Here is a 19,296-nt window from a genome sequence, read left to right on the forward strand (position 1 = left end):
GGTTCAACCTCTGCACTTTGGGTTACCGGATGTCATCCTCCATCATCAAGGGGATTAGGCATTTTCAAGGCTGTTGGTAGTTCTATTAATATACTAGAACAAGAGATGGAAGATGCACTCAACGAGAAAGAATTTTACTTATTGGCTTTTCTTGTACATCCTGGATGTTTGACACTTAGAAGTGAGAGTGAAGTCTCTGTGATTTTCTTCATATTACACGTTGCAATGTCAATCACCCATATCAATCAGGGTTTTGAAGTGCTACTCTGGAGACATATGGTTTCAACAGAATGCGGTTATCAGATCTCTGACTGAAAGGCTCAGTAAGGCTCCTGGACATATTGTTCAATTAATGAGCTTGTAAATGGGTTTGTTAATTTAGATATTAGCATAGAATTTATTACTGATGGATTGCTCTTGGGGTAATGAGCTATATTTTCTATGGTTCTTTCTCATTTAATGGTACCCTCAGGGTAGAAATTCTGCCTTATTTCCTACCCCAGGTTTCTACTAGAGGGAGGGAGAGAATAGTGCCTATAATTTTTAACTTCTTGTCTGGCAACCATTCAGGCAATAGCTCACATGAACTTATGAATTTTGTTAAGCATTCACACCCAAAGATCCTTTCCTAATGAGAGGATCAGAAAAGGGACACTTTGGAGACCTTTACGATGAATGCCATATTTGTAGTTACTGCACACGGTTACTTGTGTAATTTGGAGCTCAGTAACTGATCTTCTGACATAACTATTCATTCTGTATCAGTAGCATTTAAAACAAAGCCTTGTCCCTACTGCCAGTGTTCAATTACAATCCAATATTACTTACTCTCTTCTGGGAAAAAGGAATGGATAATTTACTATGAGTCTATATAAAATAATTTACCAAGAACAAGGCAGAGGAAATCTGTGTTAGCTTCCCTTTATGCCCTCTTGGAGCCCCAGGGAAGAACATCCAAGGTAACAATATGAAACATTGCTTTCAGGCAGATCATTTACACTGGCCGCATTTAGCACCATACTGCATTACAGGAAGGTTGTTTTTAATAGCTTCTCCCTCCCAGTGTGGCTGCTCTTTATATCTTCAAAGACTCCTATGGTTGTCAATTCTCACAAAAATTTCTCAAAGGTGGGTCATGTGCTATTTTACTAATGTGATAATAGGAAGGTAATTTGATCATTTACTAATGCTTTCTGACAACTTAGGAACATACATATATGTCATTATAGACATATCATGAAGTTATGTAAATTGATAAATGAAGGATATGCATGTGCAAACACAAATGTTCGTTTTCTCTTAGTACATGTTGTTATACCATTTGAATGTATTTTAAAAAGTTTTCCCATGAATCTCATTCATTCCTGAGATTCTTTTTTGAAACTTAAATACTGACCAAATATAGCTCACTCACAACTTAATCATTGAATGGATGGTTGTCTGCCTTGAAAAATACAGGGAACCCACAGTGTGCAAATTTGGCATTATGTAGCAACACTGACTTTGTTATTACAGCATTTATTTAGGCTGATACCTCAGTTTCAATATCCTTTTTTTAAATCAAAGACTTGGGTACTACTTTTACAATGAAGAAATGTGGAAATTCCCTTTGACATTTTCCAAAAAGCTTTTATTTCTGTCTCTATTTCATTTTCTTCTCTTTTAAAACCTATTAATTAAATATTGCTCTGTTAATATTTTACATTCTCATAGAAAAAAACATATAAAGCTATTTGGTTTTACCTTGATTACATTTTAAACAATAAAAAATGAGAATTTAAAGAGACCAAATGCCTATCAAGTGTGTTCAATTAAGTTCAGGGTCACCTGGGTGCTCAGCCAGTTAAGGCTCCGACTTCAGCTCAGGTCATGGTCTCATGGTTCTGGAGTTCCAGCCCCACATCAGGCTCTGTGCTACCAGGGCCTCTAATCCTCTATCCCCCTCCCTCTGCCCCTCCCCTGCACTCACTCTCTCTCTCTATCAAAAAAATTAAGTTCCTATAGTTCAAAGAAGTTATAGAAATAAGGAAACCAAGACCCCACCGGCCCACTCTGATTTAATTTACACTGCCTTCTCTTGATTTTAAATTTAGAACATCAACGATCCTTAGTAGGTTAGTTGACTATAGTAGAGGCCACACATTTTTTTTAAAAATTCTTTGTCAATTTTTTTAATGTTTATTTATTTTTGAGAGAGAGAGGGAGAGAGACAAGTGCGAATGTGGGAGGTGCAGAAAGGGAGACACAGAATCCGAAGCAGGCTCCAGGCTCCGAGCTGTCAGCAGAGAGCCTGACATGGGGCTCAAACCCACAAACCGCGAGATCATGACCTGAACCAAAGTCAGACACTTAACTGACTGAGCCACCCAGGCACCCCAGTAGAGGCAACACATTTTAAAGAATATTCATTCTTTTAAAAATCATATCAGATAAGTGGCATTGGGGTCTATATTTCATTGCAATGAATATAGTCAAGTCTTTGCTGTTTTATGTTTAAAATTTTGAAATATTTTTTTATTTGAAAAGATTACAGTTTTACAGATAAAAAAGATTTTATGGTGAAATCATGCTTTCATATTTCTCTAGTTGCTTATATTTGAAATGGTGAGAAAGTACCAAAGTTCTAATAAGGACTTGTAAATCCTAGTGTAAGCATCAAAATCACAATTAAAACATGGTAAAAATCCTTGATAAGCTGTATCATTATATGTTTTCCTTAAAGCAGAAAACTGTTAAGGCAGATATCTGCTGTAAAATATTCTTCAATTGATCTTCCTTAAGTTATCTGATGTCAGATAATAAAGCAAAACTGCATCATATCACATTAGATTTATTTTAATTGCATGTTGATTAGTATTGTTGACACTAATGTAGAGTATTGGCATCTCATATCAGAGCCCTACCATGAGACAGGGAAGAGAAAGGAATGGAATGGTTCACCTGCTAACCATAGACAAGAGAATACTGCTGCTGAGAGATTTTTCTCTTGACTTACATTGGAATAACAAAAGAAAGAATTTACAAAAAGAAACAGAACAGAAATTAAAGTCTTGGTCCTTGGCATCGTGTAAACCCGCATTAGCATCCGGGTTCTGCTCAGTTATGCGCAAGTTACCTAACCTGGCTAAACCTCAATTTCTTCATCTGTAAAATAAGAATGATTAAATCTTCTTCCAGGGTTCATGTGCAGTTATTCATGTGCAAATCTATATGAAATATATTAGCGTCGTACCTGGTACAGTAGATGAGTGATTTACGTGACTATTTTGGTGTCCTTCTTCCTACTAGTTACATTAATGAGTGGTTAGTGGTTCACTTATCTGCTGCGCTGGTGCCCTGTGGATGTTTGAAATCTCGTACGATAAAACCAAACCTAGCAAAGTTTTCTTAAATATAAATTAAGAAGATGTTAGCTATGTAGGATTCAAATCAAGTATCTGATCCAGGAAACATAGTTTTATTTTCCCTTCACAATTAAGGTGTTGCTCCTCAGCTGTGATTATTACTGTCATCCACTACAGTTCAGGCCCCCTCTCAGGGGGCATTGCTGCCTCTGCTGGATATTTACCATCTCATATGGCTTCCACAGCCCCACATGTCACACACCACATACAAAGAACTAAATAAATTCAATCTGTTCCACTAGCTTTTGAAATGAAAAGATAGTGTTTTTCATTCGCTAGGGCAGATTGAACCAATTGACTGTCATAAATTAACATAAATTTGGTGTGTTTGGATAAGAAGTGTTTAGAGGAGTCCGACACCTTAGAGTAATCTACAAATGAACAATAAATTGTTCATGTGTCTGTGTTACAGATTTGTCGCAAACTAAATGGTATTCGTTTCACCTGTTGTAAAAGTGCCAAAGACAGGACGTCCATGTCGGTGACTCTTGAACAGTGCTCAATCTTGAGAGATGAGCACCAGCTGCACAAGGACTTCTTTATCCGAGCCCTGGATTGTATGAGAAGGTATGCCACACGTCTTCAACTTTCTTTCTTCTAAGGTCATTTTAAAGTTTTAGGTTTTTTTCCAAATACATATTTTACTAGAGGACTAAATATTTAGTAACTTCACCACATTTCCATGGTTCATAGCTCATGGCATGAAAGAGAAAATAATGTTAAGTATTCCCCCTACTGATTTTAGGCAATAAAATACAACGTGGATGGATTTTGATAATAGCGTATTAGCTCATTTAGATCCAAGTTTTAAAGGGTTCTAGTCCCTTCATATATAGCACTTGAAGAACAATTTCTTTATATATTAGGAATTGTGAATATGTACAAAATAAAACTAAGTCTTTATCCAAACAAAATCTTTCCTAACTGCAACTAACACGTGATCTTCCCAATGTCTGGTAGGGTCTCCAGGTCAGTCACCTGCTTCCTAAAATTTATTTTCACATCATCCATCAGGAAGATGGGATGACACCAATACTTTTAAAATAGAGAATTAATATTGTTACTCTACCGACATTTAAAATGCTATGCCTGAAGTCATGTTTCTTGATTCATTTCCACAGTAATTAAATCTAAAGTCTAAGCCATAATGGGAAGGAAAAAGTGCCTCATTCACAATGTCTGTCAGCAAGGACACACGTTAATTAAAAAGTTAAGCGAAATTGTCTCTTTGCTGCAAAGACTGACTCAGAAGCACACCCGATAGCATGGCACAGGCTCTCTGTTCCCAGAAAGGAATGTCCCGTGATGCTCTAGAGACACCTGCTTCTTATCTGGCATATCATTAGCTTCTACTTTTTTTTTTTTTTTAACTGCTGCAGCCTTTCAGTGGGGACGTGGACGCTTGCCTGCGCTTATCCTGTGCCGGCATGTTTTCCTCAGTAATGAGAGGTTTCTGAAGCCCTCTCTGTTACCCCATTTCATGTCTCTTGGCATTTTCATTGTTCAGTGGAGTTCTATCATAATTTTTTGACAAATGTATGAGTATGTCTTAGAGGCCTGACATGAACATCTGAGCCATATAAAGCACATTGGTTGGTATAGAAAACTTCTTTTAAAAATAATCTCTCAGCACTAATGGGAAGAATTCAGAATCTGAATCTGAAATCCTCTAATGTGCATAAAAAGAATACAAATTTTCACTATGGATAGAACAAAGGTACTAGGTGGGGAGAGCAGGAACACATGTTATTGGCCAGATATACCAGAGGACTACAATGGTTCAACAAACAGGCATTTTCTGGAAGGTGCAATTGTTGCTTATTTTAAGGCAGATGTAAAAAGGGACCCTTAAATTATAAAGATAATTCTTTCAAATTGGTAAATAAAAGATGTATTTGTCATATACATGTTAAACCATAAAACTACACAGTGTGGTATTGCATAAAGGTTGTACAGAATCAACATTATATATGTAACATACTTGCTCAGGACATAACATTTATGAGGTTGATTCTTGGCTTGTTAAACAAAGTTAAGTATAAAAAATTTAATCTAAAAAGATCCTAACTTCCATATCACCACTTCTCTGGGGGATCAGTATATATATTTATATATATATATATATATATATATATATATATATATATATATATTTTATACATTTCAAATCTGTCAAATTTATCATTTGGTTTTGTGAATACATGAGGGCTGTGTGAGGCTTGGAGGGCTTTGTGTGTGTGTGTGTGTGTGTGTGTGTGTGTGTGTGTACCTGTGTTTACGGGAAACAAGTGGTGTTCTTTTCTTTAATAACTACCGTCATTTCCTTCTTTGGGTATTCTGTATCACAATCTAAGCCCATTGGTTTATGAGTTCTGTCAAAATAGCAAAGTAAATGAGAGCATGGGGCTTGGGAGCCAGTGACCCAAGTTTGAATGTAGCCTATACGTCGCTTACTAGCCATGAGAAGGTTAATGTCTTGCTGCCTCTAATGCCTTAGGCAAGTTAGTCAACCTCTTGATGACTCAGTTTCCTCATATATAAAACAGATGTGATAAGCTCTTCTTAGGAGTTTCTTGAGGATTAAATGAATTGGTATGTGTAAAGTGATTAGAACAGTGTTTGACATACAGCGATCACTGTATAATATTTGTTATGTCAATAAAAAATAAATATCAAGGGTCATGATGTTAACATTCTGATCTTCCAGGTACAGTAAAATCTAGCCAACCATGGTCCCTATAATCTTTATGAATATATTATGACAAAAGGTTTGACTCCAATACCATCTACTAAAATAAAGTCTACTGCTGATTCTTATAAATAAGGTTTCAAATGCAATGTTTATCTATTTAAGGAAATAGTTCTTTAAATGCCACCTTAAAGTGTTTACAAATGCCGTGCCAATTATGGGTGGACTGTATTCATCACAGTAAGCCTGGATAGATTTCTTGTAAATATTTGTTTACGTTAATGTGTATTCTTACACGCCCTTAGAATTTGAGTGATATATTTGAGATCAAAGAGTCACTCTAGAAATCTAGTGAAACCTCCTTTACTTTATAAATAATGAAACTGAGCTCTAGAATGTTTTGGCAAAAACTTCAGATAGAAAATATTAGAGCCAGCACTCAAACATAGATGACCTTGTTATACTTTAAAGTTATTCTCTTTGTACCAAATAAAATAAAATAACATCACTTAAAACTATTTGGTAATGTATTTGGCACCTTCAAATCTGTTAGTTAAAATACAGTTGACCCTTGGACAACACAGGTTTGAACTGCTTGGGTCTACTTATATGCAGATTTTTTTATAAGTACTTTATGTTCTTATGATTTTCTTAATAGCATTTTCTTTTTTCTAGCCTGCTTTATTGTATGAATACAGTATATAGTACACATAATATACAAAACATGTTAATCACTGTTTATGTTATCAGTAAGGCTTCCTGTCAACAGTAGGCTATTGCTAATTAAGTTTTAGGGGACTCAAAAGTTATACATGGATTTTCCAATGTGCAGGGGTTCAGAGCCCCAACCCCTCTGTTGTTCAAGGGTCAAGTGTATTACATAAGTCCTATAACTCATAAAAAATGTGTGCTTTTATAAATTTCAGACTGTGTAGAAGACTAGAGTAACCTGCTCAAATCCTGAGACCTTGAAGAGCAAATTCTAGTTCTAGAACATCAACTGTTTAATTTCAACCTTATCTACTATGTTCACCATTGTACAAGGGCATTGAACACAGTGTCTGGTCCAGAGTAAGATGAATATAAATACGGTTGAATAAATGAAGAACAATCCAAATAGGAATTCATAATGTTGCCTTCTGTTTTCAGAACTATGTATCAACTTTGTTGTCTTTTTTTAAAATTATGTTTTCAATTATATTCAAGACAGTAATTTGGTTCTTACTCTTATATCTAAGCCTTGTTTCCTGGGGTTGCCCTTGGGTCTCTGTAGTTTGGTGGCCAATGATAATAAGGCAGACAGAAGTTGTGCTCAGACGACTCAATCCAATAAGGTTTCCAAACACTGTTGATGTATCTATTGATTGTGAACATATTCAAAGTTCAGGCATTTTCGAACCTTCTCCCTTTTATTTCCACCAGGCCTGTTAGGTCCTGCTAGTTGGCCAGGATGTGTGAAAGTTTACCAAATCCCTCCATGGCTCTCTCATTTTCAGGATCTCCTGGTTAGATTAATGGCTACTCTGGGAGCGGCCCAAGTAGAACCGTTATCTCAGACTAGCCAAGAGGTCCACTGTCCTCATCCAAGAATACTGCTGTTTCAGATAATTCCCAGGAGTGGCATTTCCCCCAGAGTGGTCAAGTGCTCCACCAGCTCACCCTAGTAGAACCTTGAGCTGAAATGGGCAGGGATGGGAGCAGTGCCAGGCAGGAAGGCCACACACTTCCTCTCTTCTTACCCCCTGTCAGCAGTTTTCCAGGAAGAACCAGTTCTCAGCTTGTTGCTTGACTTCAGTTGATTACCAGGGTCCTGAAATGGGTGTTTTTGACTTTCCATTTCCTAGTATTTTCCATTGTCATAGTTTTTTGGAAGAAAGAAGATTTTCAGAACTCCTTGGTCCGCCATCTAGGAAATCCCACCCTCAGACAGTGGCTTTAAAATGCATCTCAAACTGTTTCTGGAGTTTTTAAATATTACTTATGTTTGGACCCTATTGGTTTATAATTGGGAAATCTGAGGTGGATCCAGGAATCTAAATTTTTCAAGAACTTTACTGATATTCTGGGACACAACCTTGGATTTAAATAAATCAGTGTTTTAAAGGAGTTTGATTTTTATGCTTTTGAAAATATTGGTTTTTTAATTTTATTTAACATTAATTACAGTTTACCTTTGAATTATTCTAACTGCCTTTCAGGCTATGTACTCTGGATTTTTTTTTAAGTTCATCGAGGTTATAATATTGCCATTTTTTAGTTTTACTTTTTCCTTATCTCTATTAAATTTTTCAATTGTATTGTGCTTCTCTCTGTTCAGATTATTTATGAATAAACAAAATGTCATAGATAAAGAGAAATAAATAAAGCTTCATTGGGCTGCTTAATCAGAAACTTACTCACCGGCATAAGCTCCGTGAGAGGAGGTATTTTTATTTTCCTTTGTCCATTGCAGCCTTCCAGGATCTAGAACAATGCCTAATGATATCAGGTTCTCCACAAATATTCAATGGATGGATGGATGGATGGATGGATAACACAGGTTTCTAAAATGTTCAGGTCATATATATATATATATATATACACACACATATACATACATGTGTGTATATATATATATGTTAGGAAGTTTTGCACATATATAGGCATTTAAAATTAGATTTAGAATTAGATAATTAGATTAGATAATTAGAATGAACTTATCACTCAGTTATGACATATTTACAAGCAAAAGTTCCAGAAGATGAAATTGAAAGCTTTGGAGAGGTTATGATTCAAAAAAAAAAAAAAAAACTATCTTAATGCATATTCTGAATCCTTCCTTTGTACTATTTTCAAAAATTTCACTCTCTTCCTACATAGCCAATATTACTCACAGGTGCACATTACTGATACGTGCCTTTGGTTATAATCTGCTTGGCTGAAATAGCAAAAGGGCTTCTTCAGAATAGAAAGTTAGAGTATCTGGGAAGATCTGGCTCTGTAAAGAACTCTTAGTAATTGCCTATATTGCAAGACAAAAACAATGATTCTCAACCCTCATTAGAAACCCTGGGTTTGGGGCACCTGCGTGGCCTAGTCAGTTAAGCATCTGACTCTTGATTTTGACTCAGGTCATGATCTTGTGGTTTGGTTTGTGGGTTAGATCCCCGTGTTGGCCTGTGTGCTGACAGCACAGAACCTGCTTGGGATACTCTGTATCCTTCACACTCTGCCTCTCTCTCTCTCTCTCTCTCTGTCTCTGTCTCTCTCTGTGTCTCTGTGTCTCTCTGTCTCTCTCTCTCAAAATAAATAAACATTTTAAATAGAAAGAAAGAAAGAAAGAAAGGAAGGAAGAGAAAGAAAGAAAGAAAGAAAGAAAGAAAGAAAGAAAGAAAGAAAGAAAGAAAGAAAGAAAGAAAGAAGAAAGAAAAAGAAAGAAACCCTGGGGTTTGGGGCTGAATGGCAGGAGTCCTTCTACAAACTAGCTTCTGGGATGGAGACTAGGTGGAGAACCACTTGACTGAAGTCAATCTCATTTAAACCTGCCACATTGCAGTAATTTATTTTAGTGGCTTTGTGGCAAGACTATTAGCCTGGTATATCTCTCCTTTTTTTAATTTTATTTAAATCTAAATTTGTTAACATGTAGTGTAATAATGGTTTCAGGAGTAGAACTTACTGATTCATCACTTACATATAACACCCAGTGCCCACCCAACAAGTGCCCTCCTTAATGCCCATCACCCATTTAGCCCACCCCCCATACAACACCCCTCCAGCAACCCGCAGTTTGTTCTCTGTATTTAAGAGTCTCTTATAGTTTGCCTCCCTCTCTTTATCTTCTTTTTCCATCCCTTCTTCTATGTTCATCTATTTTGTTTCTTAAATTCCACATATGAGTGAAATCATATGATATATATCTTTCTGTGACTTATTTTGCTTACCATAGTACATTCTAGTTCCATCTACATTGTTACAGGTGGCAAGATTTCAAGCTTTCTGATTGCCGAGTAATATTCCTGAGTGTGTGTGTGTGTGTGTGTGTGTGTGTGTGTACCACATCTTCTTTATTCATTCATCAGCCAAAGGACATTTGGGCTCTTTCCATAATTTGGCTACTGTTGATGGTGCTGCCATAAACATCGGGATACTTGTGCCCCTTTGAATCAGCATTTTTGTATCCTTTGGATAAATACCTAGTAGTGAAATTACTGGGTTGTAGGGTAATTCTATTTTTAATTTTTTGAGGAACCTCCATACTGTTTTCCAGAGTAGCAATACCAGTTTGCATTCCCGCCAGCAGTGCAAAAGAGTTCCACTTTCTCCACACCCTCACCAACATCTGTTGTTTCCTCAGTTGTTTATTTTAACCATTCTGACAGGTGTGAGGTGGTATCTCATTGTGGTTTTGATTGTATTCCCCTGATGATAAGGGATGTTGAGCATCTTTTCAAGTGTCTATTAGCCATCTAGATGTCTTCTTTGGAAAACTGTCTGTTCATGTCTTATGCCCATTTCTTCACTGAGTTATTTGTTTTATCCTTTCTTTGAGTTTTGAAGTGTATGTGTATTGACAAATTCTCCCTTGATCATGTATAGTGGAAAGTTACAAAATGGTGGCTGCATAATTGGCAGACTTTTTTTTTTTTTATAGAAAGGGATAATGCAATATCAGCACTCAGTTTTTGGTTATGGAATCTCCATGATGCTAAGATCCCTTTTGTCCCAGTGCATTTACAGAAAGAATTTTTAGCAGAGACTTTTGAGTTTATATTTCATTAATAGACAATTAGGAATGGGTTTTAAATACAAAATTTGACTAGATTATAAAATGTCATGCTCTATCAAAAAATGATTGTGTTGGGAAATTTAATACCCACTAAAAAGTAAATTAAAACGAAAATACCAGTGCAATCTTATTTCCCTTAACAGGAACCCAGGGATGATGTGTATATACAAGGTAACAATGTGACACCATATTGCTCAGTTGTCTGTAACTTTTATTTTCCTTATGGTACATTCCTCTGCAATCTGTCATTCTATAGTGGCTCCTTAAAATTAAGATAGTTGATATGCCATTAGTAAGATTAATCAGGGCTTATTTCAGCATACAACCTATTTGTCACCCTTTAGATACAGGGCTTTCATCATTCAAGTTTAGTAAATAATTAATTCATAAGAGAGAGACTAAAAGGCCCATCAGCCACACTGAGTTTTAATATCTTATTGAATGTCCTATTTTCAACATGTTGCACCTGAAATTTATGCTATTTCTATTTCACAACTTTTCAAATGTTCTGCTTTATAAACAAGTGATCCTTAACCAATTGATGTCAGTAAATGTTTTATTTCTCATGTTCTGCGTTCTCTGCGAGATTTACTTTTGAGTCATGTAGTTCGTTTGTGTTAAGATAGAAAACTTTATTTTTTTCTTTTGTTAGTCTTGTTTTTATTTCACCTTACTCTTGTTTGATTGTACAAGTCAGAGAAAAGGTGCAACTATTTCATATTATCTATTTCAAATATTGAAGTGAATAATAAGCATTATAGACAGAGGCAATGGAAGCTTTCTGTTATATCCTGACTACTCGAAAGGGATGTGTTTGTGTAGAACAGCATAAGCAGGAACAATTTTTCCATTATCACTAAGCATTATCTCTTCCCTTGAGAACTTCAGTACTGTATTGCTGCATTACTTGAGTCCGTATCTGTGATGAATGACAGCAATAAGCCCAGATGGAGTCACCTTCATCTTAGGGTTGCTAATAGTTATGTGAAAACTGACCCCATATGGATGTTTTTGCTTCAATTTACCATAAGGTGAAAGAGAGTGCAAAGAATGCACTTTTTAAAAAAATCTTGGGGTGCCTGGGTGGCGCAGTCGGTTGAGCGTCCGACTTCAGCCAGGTCACGATCTCGCGGTCTGTGAGTTTGAGCCCCGCGTCGGGCTCTGGGCTGACGGCTCGGAGCCTGGAGCCTGTTTCCGATTCTGTGTCTCCCTCTCTGTCTCTGCCCCTCCCCCATTCATGCTCTGTCTCTCTCTGTCTCAAAAATAAATAAATGTTAAAAAAAATTAAAAAAAAAAAATAAAAAAAAATAAAAAAATAAAAAAATCTTGTTGGAGCAAGCATCTTTTAACAAGATATCCACAGATGAACCATCAAAAGAAAACTGAACTCATTGGAAAAATTGAAGAATTATCTATCGAAAATCTTTCAACTTCCTGAACAAAGCGTGTGTGCTGATTTTAGGTAATCTTCATGCTTTTGTTGCAAATCATATTATTTTGTTAACTAAAAAACTTGTGATTTTGAGCTCTATTTTTTCTTCCTGATTTGTTTTGTGTATTATATTTGTTTTCTACTAGCAGTGGCATGAGACCCTGTGCTTGTCATCCAGAGCAGTTACCAGCTTTGCACACACATTTGCTCTTGTAATTATTACCTGAGGGCCTAGAAATACAAGTTTATGGAATCTATGTTTTTTAATTTCATTTAATGGAAACACGTATAAACGAATTTAATTAAAATAGATGTAACTTCTGCCACAAACATGAGTTTTTAGAGGCAGGAAGATCTGGGGTTAGATCCTTACTCTAACACTCATCATGTGTACATCTATGGACAACTTAATCTCCAGGCTTCAGTTTCCTCCCCTGTCCTGTGGTGGTTGTGTTAAATGACATAGCTCATTTAAAGTTTCCGTGCCCAGTGGTGTTAGGTGCTCTGCTTGCTCTCATGCTCTCCCCATTGCCGCCTACCCTGCCTATGCTTCCCCAGCCCATATTTCTCCTCCATGCCTCTTCAGATATTCCTGAAATTGAGGAATTTCCCTGGTCTTCAAGGTCTTAGAAGAAAATCCCAAGATTAATACTTGGTTGCTAAAAGGCTTAAGCTCTCTCTCAGTGACTATTGGCTACATGGTTTGAAAATCTGGTGAGAACCCTGCCGGTGGCATCCAGGGAATCTGGGAACAACTGAGCCTGGAACAGAGAGCTCGTGATGACCTGTGGCCCCGGTTGGCAGTGCCTGGGTGCTCAGGCAGTAGAATTCGTGCATCATCCAACTTTGAATGCCCACACACTTTATTAGCGATTTAGGATATCTGGTAAATAACAAGCCAAGAACCCCATCCCAGGAGATGGTCTGGGCAAATATATTATTCACAGAACTATGCCATCATCATATTTAGAGTCAAAAGTAAACATTTATTGAATATCTACTATGGCGGAGTACCATGCTAAACAAATGGCAAAATGCATCTGTAATAATAATAGCATCTAGTAGTCAATGAGTTCTTCTTGCTATGTACTAAGAATTATAGTAAGCATTCTATATGAGGATCCTCTATTAATGCCCACAAGGATAGTATGAGGTAGATCAGGCCACATGCCTAAAACGGTTATAACCAGAGTGGATCAGAGGGGAAAAGGAATCACTGTGGGCTGGGGTGGCCCTGGGGAAGGGAGGGTTTGAACTGTATCTTGAGGATGAGTACAATTTAGGTAAGCAGCAAGGAGGAATTGGGAGTTCTTGACTGGGAATATCAGTGGGTAAGGCTAAGGGCACTGTTTGTTAATCATCACCTTTGTTAAATGTTTTATTTACATAAATGGTATCATAATGTGTATCACATCCAACAACTTATTTTCTTCAGCTGGTATCATGTTTTCGGGGTTTTTTTAAGATCTATGTTCATACATAAGATCTAGTCCTCTCCTTTAATAGCTGTATAGTATTCCCTTATATTATAGATCACAATTTATCTATTTCCCTATCAAATTTTAGGTTGTTTCTGATATTATGCTATTAAACAATAGTGCAGTAGACACACTCATGAATATGTCCATGAATACAAGTATGAGAATTTTCACAGTGTAATAAACATAAAAGTGAAATAGGTGGTAAGGTATTTATATTTTCAATATTACTGGATGCTACCAGATTGCTCTTAAAAATAGCTATACTATTTATATCCCTCAACCCATGCACATATGTTCCCATTTTCCACATGCCCAAATATTTGCACTGTAAGAGGTTTTTTTTAGCAATATGATGGGTGAAAAGTGATATCTTGATTTAATTTATATTTTCCTGTAATAAGTCGTATTGAACACTAAACATTGATGGCCGTTTGCATTTCCACTTCTAACATCTCATCTTTAATATATGTTTCATATATTGGGTGTTTGCATTTAATGCCAGCCAAGAAAGGGATCTAGCATATATAAACTGCTGAGTTATTGCATTTAAGTAAAGTTCTAGATAAGAGAGTCTCAGGAGTGACAGTTTTTAAGAATATTTTTTATTTGTTTTGTTTATTTGTACAAAAAAAAAGTGAAAGCACAGAAGAGTAGATGAGAAAGGTCTCTTGGGTTTGGAGAGAGAAGTGCAGTGTTTTGACAGGAGTCTATGGTGTGAGACTTTTTAGTACTCTGTTTTAGAAAAGGGATGGAGACTTCCAGCTGAGACACATGTGTACACACACACACACACACACACACACACACGGAGGCAATTAGGGAGGTGAGTGATACCTTTGCACTTGGAAAATTAGGTGTAGCAGGAACTAGTCCTAGAAAGGGCTTGTTTCCTTAAAAAAGCCAGAGATGCATGTGGCCCAGGCCTGAACGTGTGGAAAGTAGTTTTGCCAAAATCTAGATAGTCTGTTTCTGCTCCTGGGAGGATGCAAGAATAAAGGAAGTGAGTGGATGCAGCCACATATTGCTGGACCCAAACACCATGTTCAAAGAGAGAAACAACTCAGAATTAAACACGGGGATGTGAAACAAATATCATAGTTCTATCTCAGATCTTGCTTGATTTAAAGTTGACAGGTTTGTTAGAGCATTTAGTTCCCATACAATAACACTTCCCAAATCTTTTTCATTAAACAACCTAATAATCTCTTTCCAGAAGTGTGACACGAACGATAATTTATTTCAGCCTTGTCCTAAGGAATGACATTCACGAATTCATGCACTTGATGTACCTATTATGTTTGTCCTACTGCCCATGAAAATAAATCCAAAACTGTTTAAATCAATACATCATCGGTGTACCATGTAAAAACTCTAGCCTTAATCAGAGTGTTCAGTCTACTTGGGTAAACACTGTCATAGAAAGGTTTCAACCCTCCTTGTCACCTGAATTTTACTTGTAATGCTCCAGTCTCTACCCCAGGAGAACAAACTGAAAGTCTTCATTGGCCACTGTATCATAAAAGCTAAATTGGGAGTCAATAGTGTTTATGGAAAAGCAGTCAAAATACTTCCAACTTTTATTCTTTTCAGAAGATCATAGATGACAGAGAAGTTCAAATCCCCAGCATAATGCATTTATGCTGAGGATAATGGTCTCAAGTCCTATGAGCAAAGATATATTATGCACAATTACACCCCATTCTCTCCCATTCATTGAGTCTATCAGGGTTCATAGGAGTGTGAATGACATCATTACAGGGGTCGAGAGTGTAATTTATAAGGCATATCATTTGGAAAATTGGTAGTTTATTAATAGTAAAAAATCACATGTGATATTTCTCAAGTATCACAGCATTGTTTTGGCAGAGTCATTGCTCTGAGACCTCTAAAAATCTAAGAATTAAGCCAGCTCGGTGGAGAGAAATGAGTATAGTTCAGTGATTAAGAGGAAAAACTCTGTGGAAAGGTGGCCTGGTTCTCCACTTCTTGGCAGTGAGAATGAAATTCTAGGAGCCTTTGGGATCTTGCTATGTAAAGTGAAAGAAATGGGTATATGAAAAAATTGGTAACAGGAATATCATGTAAGTACTTGGTAAGGTTTAACTTATGGTGTTGATCTCACCAACATATTCATCTCATAGGGCTATTGTGTGGATTAGATTAAATAATGATCATGGAAGCACTTAACAGAGTACTTGTTGCATCGTAAGGACCAGTAAAAATTAAATGTTGCTACGGCTGTTACTGATGTGGCGATTGCCACCATTACTGTTCTTATTGCTACCACCTTCTTTGTCATAACAGTATCTCATCAAATTAGTTTTACTGAACTGTGCATTGGTTTGATTTCTCAAACCATACTGAAGAAAGTAAAAAACCCAGCCCGTTCAATTACTCGTATTGTCTATGCATTGATTCTCAAAGAGTGGTCCCCAGGCCAGCAGCATCAGCATCCCCCAAGAACTTGACATAAATGCAGATTCTCAGGCCTCACCCCAGACCTGCTGGACCAGAAACTGTAGGATTGGGGCCCGGCAATCAGTGCTTTGACAAACTCTCCAGATGACTGTGATGCACACCTAGGTTTCATAATCCTTGGTCTACCGTAAGGATAGGATTACACTGTTAACAGTTTTACTGAGATATAAAATTCACATACACCTACCATACCATACCATACCATACCATACCATACCATACCATACAATTCATCCATTTCAGGGTGAAGGGGAGTGAGAGGTATAGAATGAATTACTCATAGGGATAAAAGGCACAGCATAGGGAATACAGTCAATGATATTGTAATAACGTTGTATGGAGGCAGATAACAGCTACACTTGTGAGCATAGCACAAAGTATATAGTTGTGGAATCACTGTGTGGAACACCTGAAACTTATGTAACATTGTGTTTCAACTATACTTAAAAAAAAAGAATGCCCATAAAATATTTGAGACACTATTGGTACCAAAATATTATTTTTTGTTTATCTAAAGTCTAAAAAGAAAAAAAATTTTATCTAAAAAGTACAATTCATAGATTTTGGTATATTCACAAAGTTTTACAATTATCGTCACAATCTAATTTTAGAACGTGTTCATCACTTTTGCCTACTCTGGACATTTCATATAAATAGAATCATACAATGTGTGGTCTTTTTTTAAGTTTATTTGTTTCTTTTGAGAGAGAGTACAAGTGGGGAAGGGGCAGAGAGAGAGACAGAGAGGGAGAGGGAGAGACAGAGAATCCCAAGCAGGCTCTGTACCACCGGTGCAGAGCCCAATGCAGGGCAGGGACTGTGAACCTCGAGGTCAGGACCTGAGCTGAAGTCAGAGGCTTACTTGACTGAGCTGTCCAGGTACCCCAAGTGAATCACTTCTTTTACTTAGCATACTGTTTCAAGGTTCATTTATGTTGCAGACATTTTTCCTTACCTCGTAAATTTCCCTCTCCATGAATATTTTTTTCTACAGCATTAACATTAGGCTTCTTTATGATTCTCCAGAACAATTCAAGTATGTGTGTGTGTGTTCGTGTGTGCAGGTGGGGTAGCTGAATGTGATTGTGTGTGTGCCTGTGAGTTTTAATTTTGTGATTTTCTTTTTTTTTAAGTTTATTTTTTTTTATAACACTGGTTTTTTTTAATTTTTTTAACGTTTTATTTATTTTTGAGACAGGGAGAGACAGAGCATGAACAGAGGAGGGTCAGAAAGAGGGAGACACAGAATCTGAAACAGGCTCCAGGCTCTGAGCTGTCAGCACAGAGCCCGACACGGGGCTCGAACTCACGGACCACGAGATCATGACCTGAGCCAAACTCGGCTGCTTAACCGACTGTTATTTATTTTTTGAGAGAGAGAGAGAGCACACGAGCAGGGAAGGGACAGAGAGAGAGAATCCCAAGCAGGCTCTGTGCTGTCAGCTGATTTACAGCTTGTATCCACAAACTGTGAGATCATAACCTGAGCCAAAATCAAGAGTCAGAGAGGCTTAATTGACTGAGCCACCCAAGTGCCCCTATGATTTTCCTTTTTTAGAGACTTCTAAAAACCTCATGGCCAATTTTGTGCTCCCTCTACTACAAATGGATAGCATTCTTTAATGGGTCTTTTTAAAAAATACAGTGACCTCATTCCTAATTTATTTTTATGACATACTCTTGCATTTACTATTTCTTTCCCACTTTTCATTCTTGATATCTTTCTGAATTTTATGTATTCATTTAAACTGCCTTGAATTCTTTTTAAAACAAGGCAGGATTTAAATACTTAAGAATAAAACCACATAAAACATTCTTTCTATCCTAAGCTAAAGACTTCCTAAATCTATTTTTAACACTTGTCAAATCAAGTTGAATAATACTGATTTACAGTTTTTTCAAACTGAAAAAAAAATCCAGTCTTTTACATCTGAATTTATGTGTTTTCAAAGTGATGTCTGTCCTCTCAACTATTTGAGAAAATAATATCATTATATTTTTATATGCTTCAGAGTTTGCAAATCACCTTGACTGCTCTTTTGCACTGGAAAATAGGAATACAATAGATATCATCCTTTGTTCAGTTTCTGTTCCATAATTTAATTTTATAACATGAATTCAGATATGGAATGTTTATAACACAGTTTTATTTGATTTTATGATAAAGACTTTTTTTCCTCTTGGAAACACTAGAACAAAAGTGAGAAAAAGGCATATTAGACCTGTCAAGAGATATTATTTTTGCCAGAAAAGAAGAGGGAAATGCCTGCCTCTTCACAAGAATGAACTCATTTTATAGCAGCTGCTCTTGAAATTGATATATTTCTTTCTCTCTAGTCACAAAAAAAAATAAAAATCATTTTCCAATAAGATAACAAAATTTCACATGCATCTATGAAAGGTACGTATGATTAAATATTACATGGTCATAATGCCAGAAGGCACCAGAAGCAGTTGAACAGTGCTGTTGTGGGTTCAGCTTGACCACAGGAGAAATGCATGCTTAACGGCCTCTGAAAGCCCAAACTCCAGCAAACGTTTGCTGAGTTTAATCTTTTTTTTTTCCCTCTGTGGTTGGACTTCATAAATACAACTTTATTGTGGATGTTAATAAGTTAAAATTTCCAAGTGAACTGTGTGGTTCCTGAACAGACTGGAGATACTGTACATAATTGAAAATTAATTCTAAATGATGGTGCTTTATTTGGGGATTAAATAAACCTATTTTGAGCAAACAATACAGTTTGATATTTATGTAGTCAATTATAATTTCTCCAAAATGAAATCCTTAAAGTTCTGTTATAAATTTAAACTTTATATTACTGAGGTTATGCTTTGAGATCATAATGGACAATAGAAACAGTTTCCCATTTCTGTTTATGCCAAGTAAAAGAGAGTCATGTTCCTTTGCAGTCTGCTTTATTTAGTTTTGTCATAAATGTGTGAATGTTTATTTTGCCACCTTTGCCCACATCCCTTGAGGAACAAACGAAGGATGTACTGTCTGCATGTGGATGCAGAGAATGAAAGGAAAATGAAAAATA

At 36.5% G+C, this 19,296-nt stretch overlaps 1 protein-coding gene across 12 annotated transcripts in view; it reads left to right on the forward strand.

The window, feature by feature from the left end:
• Positions 1-19,296, forward strand: part of INPP4B (inositol polyphosphate-4-phosphatase type II B) — a 775,173-nt gene that overhangs the window by 717,813 nt on the left and 38,064 nt on the right. For 11 of the 12 annotated variants that reach the window (XM_058721302.1, XM_058721291.1, XM_058721289.1 and 8 more), the window contains one exon: positions 3,817-3,971. In XM_058721302.1, the coding sequence (XP_058577285.1) occupies positions 3,817-3,971 (155 nt within the window). Of the gene's footprint in view, positions 1-3,816; positions 3,972-7,019; positions 7,211-19,296 lie in introns of those variants that run through there. The other variant, XM_058721298.1, reaches the window with a different exon arrangement.

This window comes from Neofelis nebulosa, chromosome 3 (assembly GCF_028018385.1).
Source record: "Neofelis nebulosa isolate mNeoNeb1 chromosome 3, mNeoNeb1.pri, whole genome shotgun sequence".
NCBI lineage: Eukaryota > Metazoa > Chordata > Mammalia > Carnivora > Felidae > Neofelis > Neofelis nebulosa.